This window comes from Schistocerca gregaria, chromosome 11 (assembly GCF_023897955.1).
Source record: "Schistocerca gregaria isolate iqSchGreg1 chromosome 11, iqSchGreg1.2, whole genome shotgun sequence".
NCBI lineage: Eukaryota > Metazoa > Arthropoda > Insecta > Orthoptera > Acrididae > Schistocerca > Schistocerca gregaria.
Genome location: NC_064930.1, coordinates 14,631,734 through 14,659,321, shown reverse-complemented (window position 1 = coordinate 14,659,321; position 27,588 = coordinate 14,631,734). Strand labels below are relative to the sequence as shown.

The following is a 27,588-nucleotide window of genomic DNA, read 5'->3' as shown; positions in this document are numbered from 1 at the left end:
TCAAACCAGTCAGTAGACTTACGACAAAAAAAAAAAAAAAATAGAAAAAATGACTACTGAGGTCGCTGTTATGGAGCACCTGGCAGCAAACTGCACCTAATAAGAAAAACGTATGTTTTTGGGGGTGTCTGGATAGTTTTGATCACATATTGTATCTTCCAGTTTTCCATAGACCGGAATCGCTTGGTCCCATGAAAGTAAATTTCAGCGCCCTACCTTCGACTGCCATCACTGTGTTTCGCTGATCACCACTGCTCCAGTTCAGACTGCCGGCCTCTTCCTTCACACGGCCTACTCTGTACAACTTCGCAACGCAGCTCGCAACGACGGATTCGTTCTCAGCTGCGCGAGCTGCCCCGGCCTAACACCAGATGCTGTGCTTCCGTTTTGCTCCCGCACTCGGACGCACATGCCTCGCTAGAATCCTCAAGGATCAGTTACAACCGCTCGCTCGACGAAAGTTTGGTACCTAAAGACTGGAAAGTTGCCCAAGCCACACCAATATTCAAGAAAGGTAGTAGGATTAATCCAATAAATTAGAGGCCCATATCATTCACTTCGATATGCAGGAGGATTTTGGAACGCATAATGTGTTCGAACATTATGAATTACCTCGAATAAAACGGTCTGTTGTCACATAGTCAACACAGATTTAGAAAGGATCGTTCTTGTGAAACACAACTAGCTTCTCACTCACGCGAAGCCACGAGTGCTATTCAGAAGCCATTTCAAATGCATTCCGTATTTCTCGATTTCCAGAAAGCTTTTGACATTGTTCCACACATGCGGCTTGTATTGATTTGCGTGCTTATGGAATATCGTTTCAGTTATGTGAGTTGATTCGTGATTTCCTGTCAGAGAGGTCACAGTTCGTACTAACTAACTGAAAGTCATCGAGTAAAACGGAACTGATTTCTGGCGTTCCCGAATGTAGTGTTACAGGCCCTTTGCTGTAACTTAGCTGTAAAACGATTTGGGAGACAATTTGAGCAGCCGTATTAGGTTGTTTGCAGATGATGCTGTCGTTTATGGACTAGTAAAGTTATCAAAAGAAAAAAATTACAAAACGATTTAGGAAAGGTATCTGTATGGTGCGAAAAGTGGCAGTTGACCCTAAATAACGGAAAGTGTGAGATCATCCACATGAATGGTAAAAGGAATCCGGCAAACGTCGGTTACACGATAAATTAGTCTAATCTAAAAGCCGTAAATTCAACTAAATACATAGGTATTACAATTACAAACAAATTGGAAGGAACACATAGAAATGTTGTGGGGTAGGGTAACCAAAGAGTGCGTTTTATTGGCAGGATACTTAGAAAATGTAAGAGATCTACTGAGGAGACTGCCTACACTACGCTTGTCCGTCCTCTTTTACAATAATGCTGTGCTGTGTGGGATCCTTACGAGGTACAAGTGACGGAGTACATCGAAAAAGCAGGACGTTTTGTATTATCACGAAATATGGGAGAGAGTGTCACAGAAATGATACAGGATTTGGGCTGGACATCAATAAAAGAAAGGCGCTTTTGGTTCGATGGCATCTTCTCACGAAATTCCAATCAAAAACTTTCTCCTCCTCTTCTTCTTCTTCTTTATCTTCACCTTTTCCCACGTCACGTAGGGTCGTTGTTGCTCTTCTAGATCCTTCTCCTCCATATTACTCTATCCATGGCCTCTTCCTTCTTCCATCCTTTCTCCCTTAGGTCCCCGGATATCTTACCCTTCCACCTCATCTTCGGTCTTCCTGTCCTTCTCACTACTCCAATGTTTATATCTCCAACTCTGTTTTCGATATACTCCTCCCCTTTTCTGTGTAAGTGTCAGTACCACCTTAGTCTGCTCTCTTGTATCTTTTTCCCCACGGGTCCCACTTTCACAACCCCTCTAACAAATTCATTTCTAATCCTGTTCCTCCTCGTTACTCCACACGTCTACCTCAGCATCCTCATCTCCGCTCCTTCCACCTTCCTCTCCAGGGCTGCTGTGATTGGCCGCGTCTCTGCCCCGTATAGGAGGCTTTACCACCGACTTGAACACTATCCCTTTCAACCCAATGATCACCTCCTTGTCACACAACACTCCACTCATTTTTCTCCAGTTGTTCCAACCTCAATTTATTCGGTGTCGTATCTCGCTTTCCAGTCCTCCGTCCCTCCGTAAGTACGACCCCAGGTATTTAAATTCGCACACAGATTTCAGAGCTTCCAGAGTCACCACAGACAGATATCATAAAGGCTCCATAGCTGACATTCACGTCGACTTGCTTGCTCTGCTCCATCTGAGGCCTGTGTACCAGAGGGTGTGGGTAAACTACACGGAACCCATTTGTTTCACCTGCGAATAGTTCCGTGTGACCGAGGTGGAGTCATATCTACAGGGTGGTGGACGAAATATGTTACCATTTTGTTTTTGAATATAAACTTTATTGTCACTACCATCTGAAAGGAACCTATACTACAATGAAGAGCCGTCCATGGAGATTTGTTCCAACTCAGCACATGCTCAATATGCCCACCATTTCGTTTCCTAACTTCCTTCAAACGAACACTGACGCTAGTGATTACCCTACGGCACATGTCTTCCGTAATTTCACTGCATGCTTGAAGAATAAGTCTTCTGAGCTCCATTAAATCACGTGGACCTTTCGGGAAATTTTTTTCCTTTAGTTACCCCCAAAGAAAAATGTCACATGGATTGAGGTCTGTGCTGTTGGGGGGGGGGGGGGGGGGAGGGGGGGCAATTTTGTCCATCATTGAAACAACCTGAAAACCTGAGTGAAATGATTCACATGTCGAAATGCTCGTGTAAAAATTCCAACACATCGTTGGCAGTATGTGGCCTTGCTCCATCTTGCATGAACCACTGCGTGTTGAAGGGCAAGGCAGAAGCAAGAAGCTGTGGAATGAAGCTATTGCGAAGCATGCTCAAGTAACGCTCGCTGTTCACAGTTTCTGCAAAGAAAAAGGGCCCAGTAAGTCCGTGACTGGAAATTGCTGTCCACGCTGTAACCATCGGAACATAATGTTGTCGTTCGTGAAGCACTTGTTAGTTTTCAGTGGCGCAAAAGCGTACATTTTCTTTGTTAACCACACCGTCTAAATGAAAATGCGCCTCGTCTGAAAACCAAAAGTTGTTGAGAGTTTCTTCCCTACGCATCGCCCACTGAGCGAACAGTAGTCTCTGCTGCTTGTGTTCTTCAGTGAGTTTCTGTGCACAGGCCATCTTGTATGGGTACATATGGAGGTTGTAAGCGGTTCGTTGGCCCTTTCTATAACTTTGCACTCGGCACAGGTCGATAGGGCGAAGACTCGATTGTGACGTGTTGAGAGAGCGAGTGTCGAGATGCGCCAGTGTAGTCTCTGCTGCTTGTGTTCTTCAGTGAGTTTCTGTGCACAGGCCATCTTGTATGGGTACATATGGAGGTTGTAAGCGGTTCGTTGGCCCTTTCTATAACTTTGCACTCGGCACAGGTCGATAGGGCGAAGACTCGATTGTGACGTGTTGAGAGAGCGAGTGTCGAGATGCGCCAGTGTGGTTGGCGGGAGTGGCGTGTGTGTGTGGAGGCCTTTATTGGAATGCAGGGTTTTTAACCGAGAAGGGTGTCTCCATCGCCATGGTTAGACCCCATAAATAATAAATGAATACCGGGAAAGTGATGAAGTATATTTGTAACAGTGATCAGTGACGTTACTAGTGCCGATACATAGTTTCGCGTCTACCGAGCCGGCGTAACCTTGGATTGCAGTGTTGGATGCAGTGATGGATTAGCGTGTGACGATAATGGCAAATGAAGAAAGCCTGTGCTAAGATTAGCCGTAATTAGATATGTATGACGAAGGCATTGGCTGTCTCATTTTTGTGTTTTGAGAAGAATATAAGTTCGTAATTAGTAAAACTGTGATGATGTTCCTTATTACCATACATTCAGTATTACAGTATTGAACAGGACGAACTGGAAAGTAACAGCTTCCGTAGCGGTCAATTCCAATTACCAGCCCCATTACGTTCACGGTCATGTTAATAATAAATATTGGGTAGCTATTCGATCAGATCACGCCGGGATAGAAACGGAGATGTCACAAGGTTACTGGTAAGAATGCGTTGAACGTAGCGTCTGGATATTCCCAGTTGCACTGCTGCCTTTCTACACGATTTCCCGGGACTTCTCTGTACAGCAACACGTACCGCTTCAATATTCTCCGGCGAACACACAGGTTTACGCCGAGGTCGCTTCGCTTCCAAAATTGTCCTTTCCTGTACAAATTTATCGTACAACCTGTGGATGGTCTTCTTGCAAGGACCCATCGTGTGTTAAACTGTTGTCGAAAACGCCTCTGAGTCACAACAAGGCTTTTCGTTTCATGAAAAAGTAACACAATTGCCATAACGAGATTTTCAGTTTGCAGCGGAGTGTACGCTGATATGAAACTTCCTGGGAGAAGTGCCGGACCGAGACTTGAACTCGGGACCTTTGCGTTTCACAGGCAAGTGCTTCACCAACTGACCTACCCAAGCACAACTCAAGTCCCGAGTTCGAGTCTCGGTCCGGGACACAGTTTTAATCTGCCAGGAAGTTTCAATACAATTGCCCAGCATTGCTGTGTCGCCAGTCTTCCATTGTCATCCACTGCTGGCTCTTAGCGGCAGTGTCGTGAATTACACGACATTTCGTAACTGATTTGTTTTTCCAAGCTCCGCTGGTACTGCTGTAGAGATCCTAGCGGGATATTTGACGAGTGTCGTAAATTGTGAAAGAAAGGATCGGTAACACATTTCGTGCCCCTCCCTGTAGCAGGTTCCTCTCACGCACTGAGGGGCACCCGGGTGAAGCGCCCCGAGCCGCTGTTGCAGAGCGCTGAATGCGGCCTCGTCTGCACGTAGGGCCGGCCGAGCCAGCTGGAGGCGGCGGGGGCGGCGCCCGCCCACGGCCTGGAGGCGCCGGCAAGCACGGCGACGCGCCGCCCCTCCTCGGAGGGCGTCACGCTGGGCTCCATCCTGGCGCACATCGCGTACCGCGCGCCGGCCGCCGGGGGCGGGCTGGCGGGGCTGCGGGCAGCCGGCTGCGCCGGGGGCGGCGAATCACTGCTCGCCGCGGCCGGGGGCGGCGGGGGCGGCAGCCCGGTGAGGGGCGTGGTGCGCGCCACGGCCGCCACGGCGGCGCTGCTGCTGTTGCTCACCCTGGGGGAGGCCGGCCGCGCCCTGGGGCCCTACGGCGCCGCCGCCCCGCGCGTGGTGAGTCGCTCAGCTGGCGCACGCACACACACACACACAAAACTGTCAAGACAGAGCTGCACCTACACTTACGACCCGAAGCACTGTGGACCGGTGCAAGGTTCGGGAGGCACAAGGTGCGACCGCAACAAGGAAACTACACAGGCCAAGTCGCTAACTGCTGCCACCAAGAACAACTCCCAATACAGGGTGCTACAAAAAGCTACGGCCAAACTTTCAGGAAACATTCCTCACACACAAAGAAAGAAAACATGTTATGTGGACATGTGTCCGGAAACGCTCCCTTTCCATGTTAGAGCTCATTTTATCACATTAATCGTGGAATGGAAACACACAGCAACAGAACGTACCAGCGTGGCTTCAAACACTTTGTTACAGGAATTGTACATAATGTCCTGCATTAGCGAGGATACATGCATCCACCCTCCGTCGCATGGAATCCCTGATTCGCTGATGCAGCCCTGGAGAATGGCGTATTGTATCACAGCCGTTCACAATACGAGCACGAAGAGTCTCTACATATGGTGCCGGGGTTGCGTAGACAAGAGCTTTCAAATGTCCCCGTAAATGAAAGTCAAGAGGGTTGACGTCAGGAGAGCGTGGAGGCCACGGAATTGGTCCGCCTCTACCAATCCATCGGTCACAGAATCTGCTGTTGAGAAGCGTACGAACACTTCGACTGAAATGTGCAGGAGCTCCATCGTGCGTGAACCACATGTTGTGACGTACTTGTAAAGGCACATGTTCTAGCAGCACAGGTAGAGTATCCCGTATGAAATCATGATAACCTTCAACCTACGCTCCATTGAGCGTAGGTTGAAGAACGTGGGGCCCAATCGTTACATCACCAACAATGCCTACCAAAACGTTCACAGAAAACCTGTGTTGACGTGATTGCACAATTGCGTGCGGATTCTCGTCAGCCCACACATGTTGATAGTGAAAATTTACAATTTGATCACGTTGGAATGAAGCTTCGTCCGTGGAGAGAACATTTGCACTGAAATGAGGATTAACACACTGTTGGGTGAACGATTCGCAGAAGTGTACCTGTGGAGGCCAATCAGCTGCTGATAATGCCTGCACACGCTGTACACGGTATGGAAACAACTGGTTCTCCCGTAGCACTCTCCATACATGACGTGGTCAACGTTAACTTTTACAGCAGCAGCTTCTCTGACGTTGACATTAGGGTTATCGTCAACTGCACGAACAATTTCCTCGTCCATTGCAGGTCTCCTCGTCGTTCTAGGTTTTCCCCAGTCGCGAGTCATAGGCTGGAATGTTCCGTGCTCCGTAAGACGCCGATAAATTGCTTCGAACGTCTTCTTGTCGGGACACCTTCGTTCTGGAAATCTGTCTCGATACAAACGTACCGCGTCACGGCTATTGCCCCGTGCTAATCCGTACATCAAATGGGCATCTGCCAACTCCGCATTTGTAAACTTTGCACTGACTGCAAAACCACGTTCGTGATGAACACTAACCTGTTGATGCTACGTACTGATGTGCTTGAGCAATGAGTCACATGTCAACACATGCACGGAAGTCAACATTATCTTCCTTCAATTCGGCCAACTGGCAGTAAATCTAGGGAGTACAGCACATACTGACGAAACTAAAATGAGCTCTAACATGGAAATTAAGCGTTTCCGGACACATGTCCACATAAAATCTTTTCTTTATTTGTGTGTGAGGAAGGTTTCCTGAAAGTTTGCCGTACCTTTTTGTAACACCCTCTATACAAGGCCAAGTCAGTAACTGCTGCCACCAAGAATAAATCCCAATATATGATAGTAGCTGAGAAGTCTGTGGGATAAAAGTTGCATGGGACAACGGGGGCCATACTATGACGTTGATTTATTGTTGCTAGCTGGGGTCGTTTCAGAGATATCAAGGAAAAAGTTTTTCTTTTTTTTTTTTTTTCTAATGGGATGCTATAGTTTGGTACTTATTTTCTGATAGCGGCTATTGAGACGAATCCACTGGTGTCCAACAGTAAGGTCAACGAAGGTCAAAAGGTGACATGAACTTCCATATACGGATGGTATTCGAAGTGATGACCATTGGTATCAATGAAATCAGTGCTGCAGTCTTCTTATCATGAAAGGTGTGGTATTCTTTATCACTTCTACACTTATCGAAGCACATGCTCTGACAATCCTTCACTACATCATTTCTTTAACTGTGCTGGTTACATCTGTTTCAGTCAGTTGTCGCCTAATGTTTCCTCTGAAACCATGTGCAACGTCTGGGTCCTACAACTTATCCAGGCCCACCACATTAAATCCCCGCATTTCTGCAATGTTTTCAGTTTCTGTCTGCAATTAATAACCAACATATTCCTGTCAGAGTCCGCATTTTCCACTGCAGTTGCATTTGATAACCATAATGGACTAGGTTTTGGTTCACGAGACTGGTTATTTTTCCTTTCCCTTTGTCCTACAACTGTGGCCTAAAGTAGGCTCTAAGCTCATGTGGAAATATACCGCCGGTAAAAAAGCGTAACAGCCCTCTACGTCTGTGTTCAGTGGCACAAGGGCATAAACTGTGTCTACCGAGAGGCTGTACTTGTTAGTGATTATCTGTCACAGTCATCGGCCACCAGATGGTGTTTCGGAGGCCTGTCTTTGACCGGTCATTCTGATTTAGGTTTTCTATGATTTCACTAAATCTCTCCAGGCAAATGCCGGGATTGTTCCTCTGAAAGGGCATGGCCGACTTCCTTCCCCATCCTTCCCTAGTCCGATGGAACCGATGACCACGCTGTCTGGTCTCCTTCCCCAAACCAACCAACCAACCTATCTTTGAGCCCTCTATCTTCACTCTGCAGGCAGGAACTGGTCTGAATATCGAGGTAACCGTATTTGCCATTCTCATTCTGGGGTATAACTCTGCCCTGCCAACGAGTATGTACTCCTGTTGAACAGCTTCGGCCACATGAATGGGGTCCAACTGTGAACCTGTGGGAAGCTGTATGGGCGTGTTGGGCACAGTGCATCGGCACTGTGTCGGTACTTTCAGCAGTCAAGGCACAGCCAAGGATGGATACTTCGGCGTCTTGAAACAGTCGACCGAAGAGTGCAAAGGCGCTTCATGTCGTCAGTGATGAGTAGAGATCGGATTATATGCATCGTAGATACATTTAAAAAATTTTTTCTATCATCCCGGTAGACGTTGACTGTGGATATTGTATCACAGACACAGTCCCTTTGGCTGTTCAGTGATGTCACTAAACCCGGCCAAACACGTAAACTACCATACATGAGCAGCAGCTATTAGAGAGAGAGGGCTCCGACAGCCGATCAGTTCAGTCATTTCACCAGGAACGAAGTAAACAGCTCACGTTGTCTTTAGTTCAACCATGGCTAGACGGTTCGAAGGCGTCCGCAGTGTTACTATGTGCCAGGAAGGGCTCTCAACAAGGTTAGTGCCGAGTTCTTCGGACATGGAGTAGATACAGAGGGACAGTAACAGTCGCTGACATGCCTCGCTCAGGCCGCCCGAGGTCTTCTACTGCAAGGGATGGTCGTTACCTACAGATAATGACTGCATGATGCGCAGCTTAAATCCAGTCTCCATGGCGAGGTCCATCTTTACAACCATGAAGCCTTGCACCGCTGTACACATGGGCGAAACAACATTCCTAGTGGAGCACTCAGGATTGGCATCACGTTCTCTTCACCGATGCGTGTCACATATGTCTCCAAGCAGACAGCAGTCGGAGAAGTGTTTGCAGGCAACCTATTCAGGCTGAACGCCTTAGGACACACCAGCGAGTGTGGCAAGGTGGAGGTTGCCTGGTGTTTTGGGGTGGAAAAATGTGGGCCCGTGGTACGTCGCTGGTGGTCATGGAAGGCGCCGTATCGGCTGTACGATAAGTGAATGCCAATGCCATCCTCTGACTGATGGTGCAACTATATCGGCAGCATATTGGCGATAGATTCGTCTTCATGACGACAATCCACATGGTGTGAATGATTTTCTTCAGGATAATTTCATCGCTCGACTACAGTGGCCAGAATGTTCTCCGGGCATGAATCACATCTAACATGGCTGGAATAGATATAAAAGGGCTGATTATGAACAATGTTCCCCACCAACTCTGAGGGATCTACGCCAAATGGCCATTGAGGAGTGGGACAATCTGCATAATCGTAATACAACACAGCTTGTAGTTTTTCTTCGTAGGTTTTGATGCGAGGATGAGTCTTCAGAAACACTTCCTTTTGGATGTAATCAGTTAACATAGACAAACGTGGAAAGTACTTCTTCAGCAAGGTGATGTACTCCACGAGCTAAGCATGTCACATGAATCAAACTGAGATAATATACTCGGAGGGCTTTTCCTGCTTTGATCGTGTATGGAGCAGCATCTGAAATAAACACAAACACCCTTTCATCTCCAGAAGATTCTGGAAATATTTTTCTAATACCCTCATCCACAAATATGCTATCGTGGAATGATTTACTTTTTCAAGTTCTTTTCTGGCCGCTAAGTAGGAAGAAGAAGGTTCTTCTTTTAAAGGACCAACAATTAAACTTGCAAAAAACGGCCGCAAGTGTCTGTAGTTTCATCAACTGAAATCCAGATAATGCTGTCCTTGAGTTCATTGCATATTTCTTCCAGAACACTTACATAAATTGTCGGTATGTGATTTTTTCGCAATGTTGGTTCATCTGGTATATTTTGATTTAAGCAATATCTGCGCACGAATCTTTGAGGATAGGGTTTGTAAGTTTGTGAAAAGGAATATTGCTTGCAATGAATGCTTCACACAGATCCATGTTAAACCGACTTTTCTGGTTATCTTTGGACAAATCCCTGCTACAGCAACTTGCTTCTGCACTCTTGCGAAATGAAGACTTGTCTTAACATGCTGGTCTACGTGAAACTCTTTTTTTCCACGAAACGTTTTAATCGCAAACTCGAGAATACGAAACAATTCCGTCATTTCTAAATGTTCCACAATGATCCGCTACTAATGAGACGACGTTTCTTTTATCGGGCGGCATGGCGCACAGTACGTTAGACACTCTACGTCGTAAACACGTTCAACTGTGTAGACGTAAACAGAAAGCTAAGCTGAAACAATGGACGGGCGACTAAAAGCTTGCATAGTTTAATTTAACTGTTGCCGACGCGTACGGTGTGACAGCTGGGGGAGTTAACTGGGGGCGTGGGCGCAAGAGCATTGACTCTCAAATGGTTCAAATGGCTGTGATCACTATGGGACTTAACATCTGAGGTCATTAGTCCCCTAGAACTTAAAACTACTTAAACTTAACTAACCTAAGGACATCACACACAGCCATGCCCGAGGCAGGATTTGAACGTGCGATCGTACCAGTCTCGCGGTTCCAGAATGAAGCACCTAGAACCGCTCGGCCACCACGGCTGGCTATCATTGACTCTGTCTGCCTGTTCCTGTTCCTGTCCTGTAAAGATTTCACTATGCAGTGGCCTATCGGTTAGTGACTGCACGTTGTTATAGGTTCGCGGTCAGTATATGAGAGATCAAAATTAGATCGAGCTAGAGACGGACCATCAAAATTTTTAAAATATTGTAAATATAGATCGAAAATATGCACCGGCAATAGTTTTTAGTTAAAATATTGGAAAGAAGCCAATTATGCAAATGCATGTACAACGTGCAAATGCATATGGTTCAAATATCTCTCAGCACTATGGGACTCAACATGTTAGGTCATAAGTCCCCTAGAACTTAGAACTACTTAAACCTAACTAACCTAAGGACATCACAAATATCCATGCCCGAGGCAGGATTCAAACCTGCGACCGTAGCAGTCCCGCGGTTCTTGACTGCAGCGCCAGAACCCTACGGCCACCGCGGCCGGCTCCAAATGCATAAATCCAGTCTCTAGCGATGAGATTTTTTTCAGTATGCGTGACGGCATATAAACTGATGAGCTGGCTATTCCACAGTGCGTTCAGCCAGGGTATGCAGATCTCAGGTTTTATGATGTGGAGTGTGTGTGTGGGGGGGGGGGGGGGGGGGAATCGTTTACAGCTCGCAGCCACATTTCGCATTTCTGCAGGCTAGAGTAACCAATGCTTGATTCACTGCATAGGCTGTCAACTCCACACTATTCTCTTTTCCTCGAGAGAGAATCTTTCAGTAGGACACTTCACTTCCGCGATTCGGCTGCCGTGATGTAATGTGACCCTTCCGGTGTAAGACATTCATCCTGGCCATCACGCCCACCATATCTCTCACGAGTTGAGTGCATACAAGTCGTGGAGATGCAGGTTATTACTCGCTCTCCAGAGACAGCAAGAGTCGTCGTCGAAACGCAAAGAAGGGTGCAAGGTGCTGGGGACAATTTGTCGCAGGATGTTCATCGTAGCCTTTACGACGGTTGACATGGGGGAATACACGTCTGCGTTGCGCTGTCATAGGCAGGTACACTGGGTACTGGTGCGACTCTTTGTGAACACACTTTATGGTGACACGAGTGTTTCATTTGGTCTGAATTTGCTACCGTAACGATGCACCACGAGGATCATTCAATAATGAAACAGACAAATTGGTCTCGGGAAAAAACTGTTAGTAGGGGAAGTTTGGTACTTTTATGGATTTAAGTTGGCATCACTAGGATGAGCCCTGATCAGCTGATGTAACAACATTGTTTTGTTTATAACATTAAAAATACATTTCAAGATGACGAGTCCACTTGAAACACCCACATTAGTTGAACAACCTTCTGATATTCGTTTCATAATTGCTGAAGGCGAGAAACTCTTGAATATAAACTGTTGAATGTCTCAAGTTTATGGTGAAGGTTATATGAATAGTGTAAATTTTCACAAGTGGGTAGAGCAGTTCAAAAATGGTCTTGACTCAGTGACTCGCGGACACCGTTCTGGCTGACCAGTTGGAGTTTCAACTCCCTCACTTGGAAGTAGAATTGATGACATTATCCGTGCCGATCGCCGTGTGACTGAGCTAATGATAGTTCAAAAAAATGGCTCTGAGGACTATGGGACTTAACAGCTGTGGTCATCAGTCCCCTAGAACTTAGAACAACTTAAACCTAATTAACCTAAGGACATTACACACATCCATTCCCGAGGCAGGATTCGAACCTGCGACCGTAGCAGTTTTCACAGTTCCGGACTGCGCGCCTAGAGCCGCGAGACCACCGCGGCCGGCAAATGATAGTTTATAAGGTTTAATTTAGTACTGGTACGTTTCATAACACATCTGTAAGAAGCTGAAGTACTGCAAAAAACGTGCTAGGTGGGTCCCAAAGAAGTTGTCGCGGCGATGCAAGGAAACAGAGCTAAAGGAGTGTTATGAAAGAGAAGGTGAGTCCTTACTCGACAAAAGTTTAACTTTTGATGCAATGTCGGTTCACTATTACGAGCCAGAATCAAATAGGCAACCATGGAGTGGAAGCATACCAACTCAGCTGTCAAGAAAAAATTCAAAACCCATGCATCAGCAGGAAAAGTCATGTTGACAGTGTTTTGGAAAGTTCATGGTTCAGTTTTTTGTGATTATCTCGAAGGGCAGCCTACAATGAACAGCCAATACTACTCGTATTTGCTTTTAGACAAAATGAAAGCAGCCATGAGAGAGAGACGTCGTGGATAGAGGAGAGGTGTGATTTTCCAGCAAGACAATGCACGTCCGCATATTGCTCAACTTACCCCTGAAACCATCGACAGAACGGGCTGAGAGGTACTGCCTCATCTCACTTACACTCCTAATGTATCACCTAGTGATTTCGGTTTGTTTGGTGCACTGAAGGAGTCATTTAGTGGGAAGAGGTTCCAGGACAACGAGGACGTGAAGAAGTTACCAATTTGTGTCTTTAAGTAATGAATGATCCCCGTAAAATCACTTGTCAGTGAAATAGGACTGGATTTGTTTTTATGCCAGTGTATAACAGTGAGAGATGATGATGAACCGTTGGCTGCACGACAGGCGGTGCCGCTGAACCACCACCACCACCACGGCCAGCACGGCCACCAGCACCAGCAACAGCACCAGCAACTTGAGCGACTGGAGCGGCTGGAGCGGCTGGAGGCGCCGCGTGCCTGGCCTTGGTTCTGTTTCCAGACGGCGTGCCGCGCCCTCGAGTTCGCCGTGGGCTGCGCCATGGCTGCCATCACGCGCCAGCCCGCCCGCCGGGAGCCGCTGCCTCCCCGCGCCTACTACTCGCTCCGGCTAGAGTCCCTCTACATATGAGGATCTCTACATATGAGGCCCTCCAAACGGTGAGCACAGTTCCTGTTGCCCTGTCACGGTCGCTATTCTTCTACACCTACGCAGAGCACTTGCCTGCCAGTGGCCTTTGCATCCACACACCTACTATTCCATCAAGTTCTATTCTCTTTTTCATACGAACCTGTTACAGGTACCATACCAGATGGGGAACGAAAATTTAATAGTAATGGGTGACTGGAATTCGAGTGTAGGAAAAGGGAGAGAAGGAAATATAGTAGGTGAATATGGATTGGGGCTAAGAAATGAAAGAGGAAGCCGCCTAGTAGAATTTTGCACAGAGCACAACTTAATCATAGCTAACACTTGGTTTAAGAATCATGAAAGAAGGTTGTATACGTGGAAGAACCCTGGAGATACTAAAAGGTATCAGATAGATTATATAATGGTAAGACAGAGATTTAGGAACCAGGTTTTAAGTTGTAAGACATTTCCAGGGGCAGATGTGGACTCTGACCACAATCTATTGGTTATGACCTGTAGATTAAAACTGAAGAAACTGCAAAAATGTGGGAAATTAAGGAGATGGGACCTGGATAAACTGAAAGAACCAGAGGTTGTACAGAGTTTCAGAGAGAGCATAAGGGATGTACTTGAGGACAATATTATGGAAATAGAAGAGGATGTAGATGAAGACGAAATGGGAGATACGATACTGCGTGAAGAGTTTGACAGAGCACTGAAAGACCTGAGTCGAAACAAGGCCCCCGGAGTAGACAACATTCCATTAGAACTACTGACGGCCTTGGGAGAGCCAGTCATGACAAAACTCTACCAGCTGGTGAGCAAGATGTATGAGACAGGCGAAATACCCTCAGACTTCAAGAAGAATATAATAATTCCAATCCCAAAGAAAGCAGGTGCTGACAGATGTGAAAATTACCGAACTATCAGTTTAATAAGCCACGGCTGCAAAATACTAACGCGAATTCTTTACAGACGAATGGAAAAACTGGTAGATGCAGACCTCGGGGAGGATCAGTTTGGATTCCGTCGAAATGTTGGAACACGTGAGGCAATACTGACCTTACGACTTATCTTAGAAGAAAGATTAAGAAAAGGCAAACCTACGTTTCTAGCATTTGTAGACTTAGAGAAAGCTTTTGACAATGTTGATTGGAATACTCTTTTTCAAATTCTAAAGGTGGCAGGGGTAAAATACAGGGAGCGAAAGGCTATTTATAATTTGTACAGAAACCAGATGGCAGTAATAAGAGTCGAGGGGCATGAAAGGGAAGCAGTGGTTGGGAAAGGAGTGAGACAGGGTTGTAGCCTCTCCCCGATGTTATTCAATCTGTATATTGAGCAAGCAGTAAAGGAAACAAAAGAAAAATTTGGAGTAGGTATTAAAATTCATGGAGACGAAGTAAAAACTTTGAGGTTCGCCGATGACATTGTAATTCTGTCAGAGACGGCAAAGGACTTGGAAGAGCAGTTGAACGGAATGGACAGTGTCTTGAAAGGAGGATATAAGATGAACATTAACAAAAGCAAAACGAGGATAATGGAATGTAGTCAAATTAAATCGGGTGATGCTGAGGGAATTAGATTAGGAAATGAGACACTTAGAGTAGTAAAGGAGTTTTGCTATTTAGGAAGTAAAATAACTGATGATGGTCGAAGTAGACAGGATATAAAATGTAGACTGGCAATGGCAAGGAAAGCGTTTCTGAAGAAGAGAAATTTGTTAACATCGAATATACACTCCTGGAAATGGAAAAAAGAACACATTGACACCGGTGTGTCAGACCCACCATACTTGCTCCGGACACTGCGAGAGGGCTGTACAAGCAATGATCACACGCACGGCACAGCGGACACACCAGGAACCGCGGTGTTGGCCGTCGAATGGCGCTAGCTGCGCAGCATTTGTACACCGCCGCCGTCAGTGTCAGCCAGTTTGCCGTGGCATACGGAGCTCCATCGCAGTCTTTAACACTGGAAGCATGCCGCGACAGCGTGGACGTGAACCGTATGTGCAGTTGACGGACTTTGAGCGAGGGCGTATAGTGGGCATGCGGGAGGCCGGGTTGACGTACCGTCGAATTGCTCAACACTTGGGGCGTGAGGTCTCCACAGTACATCGATGTTGACGCCAGTGGTCGGCGGAAGGTGCACGTGCCCGTCGACCTGGGACCGGACCACAGCGACGCACGGATGCACGCCAAGACCGTAGGATCCTACGCAGTGCCGTGGGGGACCGCACCGCCACTTCCCAGCAAATTAGGGACACTGTTGCTCCTGGGGTATCGGTGAAGACCATTCGCAACCGTCTCCATGAAGCTGGGCTACGGTCCCGCACACCTTTAGGCCGTCTTCCGTTCACGCCCCAACATCGTGCAGCCCGCCTCCAGTGGTGTCGCGACAGGCGTGAATGGAGGGACGAATGGAGACGTGTCGTCTTCAGCGATGAGAGTCGCTTCTGCCTTGGTGCCAATGATGGTCATATGCGTGTTTGGCGCCGTGCAGGTGAGCGCCACAATCAGAACTGCATACGACCGAGGCACACAGGACCAACACCCGGCATCATGGTGTGGGGAGCGATCTCCTACACTGGCCGTACACCTCTGGTGATCGTCGAGGGGACAGTGAATAGTGCACGGTACATCCAAACCGTCATCGAACCCATCGTTCTACCATTCCTAGACCGGCAAGGGAACTTGCTGTTCCAACAGGACAATGCACGTCCGCATGTATCCCGTGCCACCCAACGTGCTCTAGAAGGTGTAAGTCAACTACACTGGCCAGCAAGATCTCCGGATCTGTCCCCCATTGAGCATGTTTGGGACTGGATGAAGCGTCGTCTCACGCGGTCTGCACGTCCAGCACGAACGCTGGTCCAACTGAGGTGCCAGGTGGAAATGGCATGGCAAGCCGTTCCACAGGACTATATCCAGCATCTCTACGATCGTCTCCATGGGAGAATAGCAGCCTGCATTGCTGCGAAAGGTGGATATACACTGTACTAGTGCCAACATTGTGCATGCTCTGTTTCCTGTGTCTATGTGCCTGTGGTTCTGTCAGTGTGATCATGTGATGTATCTGACCCCAGGAATGTGTGAATAAAGTTTCCCCTTCCTGGGACAATGAATTTATGGTGTTCTTATTTAAATTTCCAGGAGTGTAGATTTATGTATCAGGAAGTCGTTTCTGAAAGTATTTGTTTGGAGTGTAGCCATGTATGGAAGTGAAACATGGACGATAACTAGTTTGGACAAGAAGAGAATAGAAGCTTTCGAAATGTGGTGCTACAGAAGAATACTGAAGATAAGGTGGATAGATCACGTAACTAATGAGGAGGTATTGAATAGGATTGGGGAGAAGAGAAGTTTGTGGCACAACTTGACTAGAAGAAGGGATCGGTTGGTAGGACATGTTTTGAGGCACCAAGGGATCACAAATTTAGCATAGGAGGGCAGCGTGGAGGGTAAAAATCGTAGAGGGAGACCGAGAGATGAGTACACTAAGCAGATTCAGAAGGATGTAGGTTGCAGTAGGTACTGGGAGATGAAGCAGCTTGCACAGGATAGAGTAGCATGGAGAGCTGCATCAAACCAGTCTCAGGACTGAAGACAACAACAACAACATGAATTGAAATAACCTTGCGATTGCTGCTAGTCTTCCGTACCTAAAAACTAAACTTAACTCCTTCCGAACGGGCCATGAATGACCAATGGCGCCGACTGGCGGCCGTGTCATCCTCAGCCCATATACATCATTGTTTGCAGACATGGAGGGGCATGTGGTTAGCACTCCCGATGTCAGTTTCCGAGACCGGAGCTTCTACTTCTCAATCGAGTAGCTTCTCAGTTTGCCTCACTAGGGCTAAGTGCACCCCACTTGCCAACAGCGCTGGGCAGACCAGATGGTCACCCATCCAAGTGCTATCCCAGCCCAATAGCGCTTAACTTCAGTGACCTGACGGGGACCAGTGCTACCAATGCGGTAAGCCCCGTGGCCTTCTATACATATGGGATACATATTTATTCTCAAATGTTGTAATTTGGTGATATCAGGCAACATTTCCTTTACATGCAACGTTTATCTTTGTCACGTGGTATGTCTCAATGCCAGTATTGCGTACGAGCATGCTTTCGCCGTCAGTCAGTCTTTTTGACCAGTGCTCGTATCTCAATTTTCATTACTCAAATTACACTCTCATCAACTTCAGATTGTAACCCGTATTAGAGAATCCTTAAGTGTCCCAAAGAGATGGAACTCACCATGAATCCTAAATGACTGTAAATAAATCTGTAAGAGTACGACGTGGTGGACATCTCTTGTGTACAGCACGTTGCAAGGCATCTGAGATATGCTCAATAATCCAGAATGAGATTTTCAGTCTGCAGCGCAGTGTGCACTGATATGAAACTTCCTGGCAAATTAAAACTGTGTGCCGGGCCGAGAGATTCGAACTCGGGACCTTTTCCTTTCGCGGGCAAGTGCTCTACCAACTGAGCTACCGGAGCACGACTCACACCCCTTCCTCACAGCCTTAATTCCACCAGTACTTCGTGTCCTACCTTCCAGAAGCTCTCTTGCATACCCATGCAGGAGAGCTGCATCCATTCATCCATTCGTAACCATTGTGCATTCCGACGGACTTGGGCAATTCCAGAATGACAATTCGACACCCCACACGTCCAGAATTGCTACAGAGTGCTTCCAGGAATACGTCAGAGATGTACCTAGATGTCTCAGAGTTCTCATGTCACTCCAGCTGCACACGAGCCACAGCATTACAGAGTCTCCATCAACTTGAACGATATCCTGCTGACATGCGCGGTCCGTGGATTCGTGAGGTTGTCTCCATACCCGCACACATCCATCGGCTCGATACAATCTGAAACGAGAGTCGTTAGACCAGGCAACATGTTTCCTGTCATCAGCAGTCCAATGTCGGTGTTAATGGCCCCAGGCGCAACATGTGGCTTTGCGCCGTGGAGTCATCAACGGTACACGAGGGTGCCTTCGGCTCCTAAAGCCAATATCAACGGAGTTTCGTCGAATGTCTCAGCGTTGAAATCTGCGGCAATACGCAGAAGGGTTGCACCTCTGGTCACTTTGAAAGATTCTCTTCAGTCATCGTTGGTCCCGTTCTTGCAGGATCTTTATCGAGCTGCAGCAATATCGGAGAACTGATGTTTTACCGGATTCCTGATATTCGCGGTACACACGTGAAACGGTCGTACGGGAAAATTCCCACATCATCGCTACCTCGGAGATGCTGTTTCCCATCGCTCGTGCACCGACTGTAAGACCACGTTCAAACTAACTTAAATATTGATAGCCCGCGATTGTAGCAGCAGTAACCGATCTAACAACTGCTCCAGACACTTTTCTGACCGCAGCGACGTATTCTGCCTGTTTACATATCTCTGTATCTCAATACGCATGCCTATACCACTTTCTTTGGCGCTTCAGAGCTATAAAAATCGACTATAGCTAAAACGTGGCTCCACATTTGTCATTCTAAGGACCCTGGAAGTTGTGAAACGGTGCGTTACAAGACAGTTTATCTAGGATTCTTCTGTAACGGAGTGATGTGTACTGAATAATGTCGACTTCCTTTAAAACAGAAAATTGCTAGTAAACCTGAAGTTTTGCAAAAAAGGCGTGTTATGTCTACCGAACAGTGTGCAGATTTGTTCGCTACACATTCAATCACATCAGTGAATGCAGAATGTATCAAATAAGCCACCACATCTGTAGCTTAAGGGAAGTCCACAAAGACGTGATAATAAACCGTGAAAAGCGATAAAACTGTTCCCCAAGAGAGAGGAAACGAATTCCGTAGTTGCCGCTAAATCCGAGGTACAAACGGCATAAATATTCAACACATGCTCCTTTGAAGAAAATGTATTTACATTTATAAAAATGTAAAAATATTCCTGTATCAGGAATTCGAGTGAAGTGTGAGAATGAGCTAATCATTAGACTCCATAAAAATTTTTAATATGTCAAGGGCAGTGCCTGTGACAATAACAGTAAAACAGAAATATATGCTTCTCATGCGTGATAACGTGTTTACATTCTCTGTAGCTTATGGCACTGAATCAGTGTGATTCGGATGTGTTTACACGTGTTTCACGAAAACTGATGTCTCTTGGCAATTTACTAACGCATGGAACCACTTCGTTAATTATTAAGTACTTGTAGAAAATAATTAAATCAAATATTATCCTCTGTTTCTCTGTGGCATATTTCTGGACCTTTCTCAATTCTCTGTTTCTCGCTGTCTTCCCTTCCATCACTTGGGCTTAACGTATCGTCATTATTAACTCTTTTTTTCTCAGTATTATACGGTTTTGACGTACCCTCGACTGACCTAAGTTGTTTTTGCGCCCTAAAACAAAACAAGGGAAAAAGCAAACAAACGACACACGTGACAGCCTGCTTTCTCACCGCTTGGAGCCCTCATGTCTCAAACTGTAACAATTTTCACACGAGATAGTGCCGTGACTGTGTGTTTTATAAAGTGCTGGAACACGAAAAGATACAGTAAATTTGACAAGAACACATATTCAGGTTATAGATACAATTCACATCAAAATCCAGTCAGTGAAATATAACAATTTCTTGACTTAACTAATTGTACTTTTTAACATGGGGCATTTTAGTAAACAAACTGTCTAATAAATGTCAAATCGTACTTAATACTAAAAGAACTGTCAAATACAAGTACATGTCGATATGTATTCTATGCGTTTATAGTTACTGTATACCATATAATCAGTGCGAATTAGTGAAGGTCACTATAGATGCAATATGGACATCAAATCAAACTAAACATGAGTACCAATACAAAACTACAATCTTTAATTATTCACATGGACAACTACCACATGTGTAGATAGTCTAACCTACATTGTATTCGCAGGTTTTTTCAAAATGATAACAAATATGAAATAGCTGTCGTAAGGAATATTAAACTTATTGCAGTTAGTCTGGAACTTTTTCAAAATTTTTGTCGAAGGTTACTTTGCTATCTGTCTCAAAATGTGGTAGAAAATTTTTTGAAATTAGGTAAACAAATCTGTATAGAAGTTTTTAAACACCAGTCTTAGAACTCTCGCGATTTTTTAAAAATTTATCTGTATAATACAAAGCAATTTTATTTCGCAATTTCGTAATTAACTGGCAGGTATGTCATCTTCTTTGCCTCTTGTGGTCGTTCTTCTGGATTCTTTGGCCGGTTGGCAGGTTGAAGTGCCTTCTGGGTATCTCTAGAGGAGTACCTATTCCTGCTGAACACTGACTGTAAGTGTTCTATTTCTGTGGCCCGACTATCAGGATCTGACAGAGTTTGTGCTCTATGCACAAGTGTTTTGAGCACTCCATTCTTCTGTGCCGGATGGCGGCAACTGCTGTCTAGTAGGCATAAGTCAGTGTGCGTAGGTTTGCGGTACACAGTTGTGCAAGTGTGCCATCTGCCTTTCTCTTCACCAGAACATCCGAGAACGGAAGTAGTCCATCTATCTCCATTTCCATTGTGAACTGGATGTTCGGATGACAAGGGTTCAGATGTAGCAGGAACTCATCTAACTTCTCTGACTGGTCTGCCTGAGCAAGTCATCAAGAAGCTGCGTTCCAAAGCGCCAGCACCACCTAGACGTGATGGACTCTCCAAGGTTCACAAGGGTGGGGTTCCACTGCGACTTATTGTCAGCAAAATTGGCGCAGCAACTTACCCTACTGCGAAATACCTGAAGATGATGTTGACACCACATGTGGGTAAATGTGCACATCACATTTGGAACTCGATTTCCTGCAACGACTGTGCCAGCAACACATCACAGATACAGGCATCACGGTTAGTTTCGATGTGTTGTCTCTCTTCACACGTGTACCACAGCGCGCGGGTCAGCGTAGCACGCGGTGCCTTGCCTCTGTGGGAGAGGTGACCGTGGAGACCGCACTGCGTGCGGGGAGGTAAATTGTCGTGTGCTGTTATAACAGCAAGGGAGCAAGTTGTCGTAACCCCAGCGCGCGGTACGGTGAAAATTAGCAGTATAGGACGCGATGCCACGAGAGGCGGCAGCTCGGTGGCAGAAGAAGAAGAAGTTTCCCCCGCTGCCGCCCTGTACATCGAGTGCAGGGAGGTCGAGTGGGTGGGAATCTTCGACGACGTGGGGCAGCGCTGCGACCACAGGGACCTGAAGGAACTCGTAGCCGTTCATTTAGTGGACGTCCCGAGAAGAAGTGAGACGGATCACAAGATTCGTCGCAAACAAGTCACCGAGGCGCTCCGGAGGGGACTGCCTCGGCTTATTAAGGAGCGAGCAGTCAAAGAAGGGCTGCGTCGCAACCGGCGATGCAACCGTCAGGTTGCACAACATACTAACAAGAAGAAACCACCGCTGTTCATCGTCGCCACAGCGGCACAGAACGGCGGCGACATATTCGGCGTCCGAAAGCTTTTAGGCTTTCGCGTGGAGCCGGAATCTCTCCTCCCCCCTCCCTCCCACAGTGCTTCAAGTGCACGTGGCAAAGCACTGCCGCATCGCCGCCAGGTGCGCCGGCTGCGGCCGTCAGCACGGCAGCCGCCCCTGGGAGACGAGCCGGCGGGCGCCAGCTGGCGCGCACGCCGGCCTTCCACGGCCGAAATCCCGCCACAGCGCCGGAAGCGGCGCTCCAGGGAAAGAGGAGACGGCGCAGAAGAAGGAGACGGCAACCTCCCGCTGCCGTCTAAACGACGGGTGGGCACAGGCGACAGCGAGAGGAGGAGGCAATGCCGCGGCAACAACGGCGGCAGCCGGAGGAGAGGCGACGGCGGCCAGCGCTCCCGTGCGGCGGCCTGCCCCCGCCGCCAGGGGCAGCGTGTGGGAAGACGGCGGCAGCTGGCCCGACATCGGCATAAGAAGAAAGGCGGAAGCCCGAGAGGAGAAGTATAGAAGAGAGCGAGAAGAGAAGGAAAGGAGTCGAGAAGAGGAGCGTAACAGAAGACGCGAAGCCACTCTTGTCCGTCGTGACCGCCAGCGCAAAAGCTAGCAGGACGGCAAATAAAGAGAACACAAAACAAGCAGTTCTGGCCGGGTTTTGAAGGTTTTCCTTGGCCGCTAAGGTAAATACCGGAACTGTCCCCAACTAACTCCTGCAAATAAATTCCCGATTGGGAGAAACCCCCCCCCCCCTTTTTGCACCCCAAGCAAGAAAAATAAACACTGCCACAACAGAAAAAACTTTACCCAATGGCTGAAAAGAGCAATATGCACGCTCTAGAACAGCCCGCCCTTCTCCATATGAGAAGGGAATAAAAAGTGCTAAAAATTTAAAAAAAGTATAAAGAAGACCCAAGGACCAGTCTCAGGTAGCACCTGAAGAAGACAGCGAAGCACGCTGTTGAAATATCGTGATACAACGACGCGAACATCCGGCTGGATTCCCGAATATCCAAGACGTCAACAGATCGCCGGGAAAGCATGAAGAATGCCATAAGAAATGAGTCATTAAAATTTCATACTTTTATTTGAAATATACTCTAATAAATACAGAACTATACTATTAAGTACTTCAGGTCAAAACAATATTATCAGTTTCTTATAACGCTTGACTTAACATTTGCTTTTCTAATAAACTTTAGTTTTGTTCAAGCACTAGCCCAACTTTCTCTTACCAGAGGAGTTACTCTTGCTACCAATTGTTGAATGACATCCATCTGACCGTCGTGAACAGGAAACCCACTGAATCCAACGGTCATTTTCATTAATTTCTTAACAGATTTTGGAGCACCCAACAAACTCATCTTCATCCCACTCATCGAAGTTATTTTCGTAATCTTGTACATTGTTTACATCTGATGATCGCGGCCGGCAAGTAGAAGCGTTTCTTCTCTTTGGCTTCTTGATTCTCTTTTCTCTTCACGAATATTTACCTTTGGTGATGTTTTTCTGCAGTTTTCCTGCTTCCTTTCTATTGTTATCCATCTTTTATTTACAGTTTCAATATTAACAGCGGAATTTACCTATTTGGATTCTGTTGCCGCCTTGCTCTTAAAATTAACGTCTGCTCTTTTCATGTGCTTGGGAGGACTATACGTTTTCATGAACTTCTTAATCGGTTGGTGGGCCTGTGAGTGAAATTTTGCTCTTCCATTTGTCAGCACAGTCGCACCTTCCGACAAATAAACATCGTCTGGGACAGTGGCCATCCCCAGCGGGATTATTCCACATGCCTCGAAGATAAATTGGTGCCCCTTTTACCTCGAATTAAAACAACTGGTCCAAGTCCCCCAAATAACGCTCTTCCATCTTATCCGAGTGTCTGGTACAGATAGACATCCACGTCTTCTATCTGCAGGCAGCGAACTTGATGGCCATTTTAGTTTAGTTTCACATGTCAAACTGGCAGTAAAAAACAAAAAAAACACAGTATTGTGCAAACTGTTCTATATACTAAAACAGGTTAACAACACGATAACAAAAATTGTAGTTTATCTCCAGAAGCAATATACTAAAGCGCAAGAAAACTGGTATAGGCATGCGTATTGAAATACAGACTTATGTAAATAGGAATAATACGGAGCTGCGGTCGACAACGGCTATGTAAGACAACAAGTGCCCGGCGCAGTTGTTAGATCGGCCACTGCTGCTACAGTGGCAGGCTATCAGGATGTAAGTGAGTCTAAACGTGGCGTTGTAGTCGACGTGCGAGAGACATCTCCGAGGTAGGGATGGTGGGGATTTTCCCGTACGACCATTTCAGGATGGCACGGTCTATATCACGAATCCTGTAAAACAGAAATTTCGCACATCGCTGGGGACGGAAAAGGATCCTGCAAGAACAGAACCGACGACTACGAATAGAGTCGTTCAGCGTGACAGAAGAGCAACCCTACCACAAATTTTCAATGCCGGGCAACCATTGAACGAAACATCATCGGTATAGGCTTCTGGAGCCGATGACCCACTCGCGTACCGTTGAAGACTGCACGACGCAAAGCTCTACGCCTCGCCTGGGCCCATCAACACAGACGTTGGACTGTTGATGACTGGAAACATATTGCCAAGTCGGACCAGTCTCGTTTCAAATTGTATCGAGCGGATGGAAGTGTAAGTGTATGGAGACGACCTTACGAATCGATGAACCCTGCATCAGAGCAGGGGACTGCTCAAGCTGGTGAAGACTGTGTAATGGTGTGGGGTTTTTGTAGTTGGAGTGATATGGAACCTCTGATGCGTCTACATAAGATTCTGACAGATGACACGTACATATGTATCCTGTCTGATCACCTGCATCTATTCATGTTCTGATGGACTTGAGCCATTCCACCAGGACAATGCGACACCCCACTCGTCCACAAATGCTTCAGTATGGTTCCAGGAACACTTTTATGAGTTTCAATACTTCCGGTGGTCACCAAACTCCTGAGAAATGAACATTATTGAGCATATCCGGGATGCATTATAACGTGCTCTTCAGAAAAGATCTCCACGCCTTCGTAGTGTTACAGCCCTGCAGGATTCATGCTGTAATTTTCCTCTAGAACTGCTTCAGACATTGGTTGCGTGCTGCCACGTCGTGTTGCGGCACTTCTGCGTGCTCGCGGGGGTCCTACACGGTATTAGGCAGGTGTCCCAGTTTCTTTGGCTCTTCAGCGTACGAAAATAGCAGCAACACTTTTGCACCACTTTTGTTGACTAGAAAGCTTCCTGACAAGTAGCGGAGCAGGAGCTGCCCTCTAGCGGTGCATTTGTAAAACATGCCTCACCCGATGGTGCCCCCATACTTATCCAACATCGCGGGACAAAACTGTCTACATCTACGTGATTACTGTGCTGTTGACAATAAAGTGCCTGGCAGAGACTAAAATGAACTACCTTCATGCTGTCTCTCTACCGTTCCAAAATGGTTCAAATGGCTCTGAGCACAATGGAACTCGACTTCTGAGGTCATCGCTCTCCTAGAACTTATAACTTCTGAAACCTATCTAACCTAAGGACATCACACACAGCCATGCCCGAGGCAGGATTCGAACCTGCGGCCGTAGCGGTCGAGCGGTTCCAGACTGAAGCGCCAAGAACCGCTCGCTCACCACTGCCGGCTCCACCGTTCCACTTACGAACGGCACGCGGGAAAAACGAGCACTTAAATTTTTCCGTGCTAGCCCTGATTTCTCTTATTTTATAGTGATGATCATTTCTTCCTATGTAGGTGGTTGCCAACAGAATGTTTTCGCAATCGGAGGAGAAAACTGGTGATTGAAATTTCATGAGAAGGTCCCGTCGCAAAGACAAGCGCCTTTGTTTTAATGATTGCCACTCCAATTGAAGTATCATGTCTGTGACACTATCTCCCTATTTCGCGATAATACAAAACGAGCTGCCCTTCTTTGTACTCTTTCGATGTCATCCGTCACTCCCACCTGATGCGGATCCCACACCGCATAGCAGTACTCCAGAATACGGAGGACAAGTGTAATGTAAGCAGTCTCTTTGGTAGACCTGTTGCACCTTCTAAGTGTTATGCCAATGAATACAAGTTAAGTTGGTAAGGAAAATAATCGCAGCCGTCCGACGGTGGGTCTGTGTCTGGAGCAGATTGTAGTTCAAAATATTCAAATGCGTGTGAATTCTTAAGAGACCAAACTGCTAAGGTCGTCGGACTCTAGACTTCCACACTGCTTAAACTAATTTCTGCTAAGAACAACACACACGCCAATGCCCAAGGGAGGAATCGTACGTTCTGCGGGAGGGGCAGCACAACCCGTCACATGGCGCCTGAAACCGCACGGCCACTCGGCGGGGCCAGATTGTAGTGAAGTGGATGTTGTTGTTGTGGTCTTCAGTCCAGAGACTGGTCTAAAGCAGTTCTCCACGCTGCTCTATTCTGTCCAAGCTTCTTCATCTCCCAGTACCTACTGCAACCTACACCCTTCTGAATCTGCTGAGTGTATTCATCTCTTGATCTCCCTGTACGATTTTTACCCTTCACGCTGCCCTCCAATGTTAAATTTGTAATCCCGTAATGCCTGAGAACATGTCCTACGAACCCGGTCCCTTCCTCTTGTCAAGTTGTGCCACAAACGCCTCTTCTCCTCAATCGTATTCAGTACCTCCTCATTAGTTATGTGATCTACCCATCTGATCTTCAGCATTCTTCTGTAGCAGCACATTTCGAAAGCTTGTATTCTCTTCTTGTCCAAACTATTTATCGTCCACGTTTCACTTCCATACGTGGCTACACTCCATACAAATATATTAAGAAATGACTTCCTGACATTTAAATCTATACTCGATGTTAACAAATTTCTCTTTTTCAGAAACGCTTTCCTTGCCATTGCCAGTCGACATTTTATATCCTCTCTACTTGAACCATCATCAGTTATTTTGCTCCCCAAATAGCAAAACTCCTTTACTACTTCAAGTGCCTCATTTCCTAATCCATTTCCCTCAGCATCACTCGATTTTAATTCGACTGCATTCCATTATCCTCGTTTTGTTTTTGTTGATGTTCATCTTATATCCTCCTTTCAAGGCACTGTCCATCCCATTCATCTGCTCTTCCAAGTCCTTTGCTGTTTGTGACAGAATTACAATGTAGTCGGAGAAGTGAATAAATCATAAAAAAGTGTGACGCTACTCGTAGATTTATTGCTCAGTGAAATTAGCGAAATGTTCTAACGTTTACAAGCCGACAAGCCGCATATGGCTTTGCTTGTACCAGCTGCTTTCATGAGTCTGGTGTTTTGCTTAAAGATTGTCCAGAAGCGACGCCTGCTAGTGGTTGTGGTGGTGGCGCAACTGCCGGCTGTGACTCGGCGCCCTCGCCGCCAGGGGCCGCCGCAGTTCTCCACGCCGCGAGGCCGGGAGCTGCGGGAGGCAGCCGCGCCCCTGGCAACACACGCCTGCTCCCAGCGGCGGGCGACTCGGCGCTCCAAACTGCCCGTCACGCCGTCTCCTGATGTACACGTCTGTGTTAGTGGCACCAGGGTACAGTTCCTCAACACATATGACTTCCGAAAATAAAAATAAAGCTACTGAAGAAATATGCTAAGAAAAACAAAGGCGAAGAGGGTAAAGTGTGGTGTACGGACCCGAGCGCGTGGGCCAGCAGTCACACCGGTGGCAGCGGGGACCTGCAACGGTTCTGCTCAACAGAC

At 46.8% G+C, this 27,588-nt stretch overlaps 1 protein-coding gene across 1 annotated transcript in view; it reads left to right on the top strand.

Moving 5' to 3' along the window:
- LOC126295394 (uncharacterized) overlaps nt 1–27,271 on the top strand; it is a 766,077-nt gene extending 738,806 nt beyond the window's left edge. Inside the window, exons 15-17 of the mRNA XM_049987875.1 lie at nt 4,885–5,235; nt 13,236–13,480; nt 27,185–27,271. Of these exons, the coding sequence (XP_049843832.1) occupies nt 4,885–5,235; nt 13,236–13,451 (567 nt within the window). The 3' untranslated portion in view covers nt 13,452–13,480; nt 27,185–27,271. The remainder of the gene's footprint in view (nt 1–4,884; nt 5,236–13,235; nt 13,481–27,184) is intronic.
- The last annotated feature ends 317 nt before the right edge of the window (nt 27,272–27,588 follow it).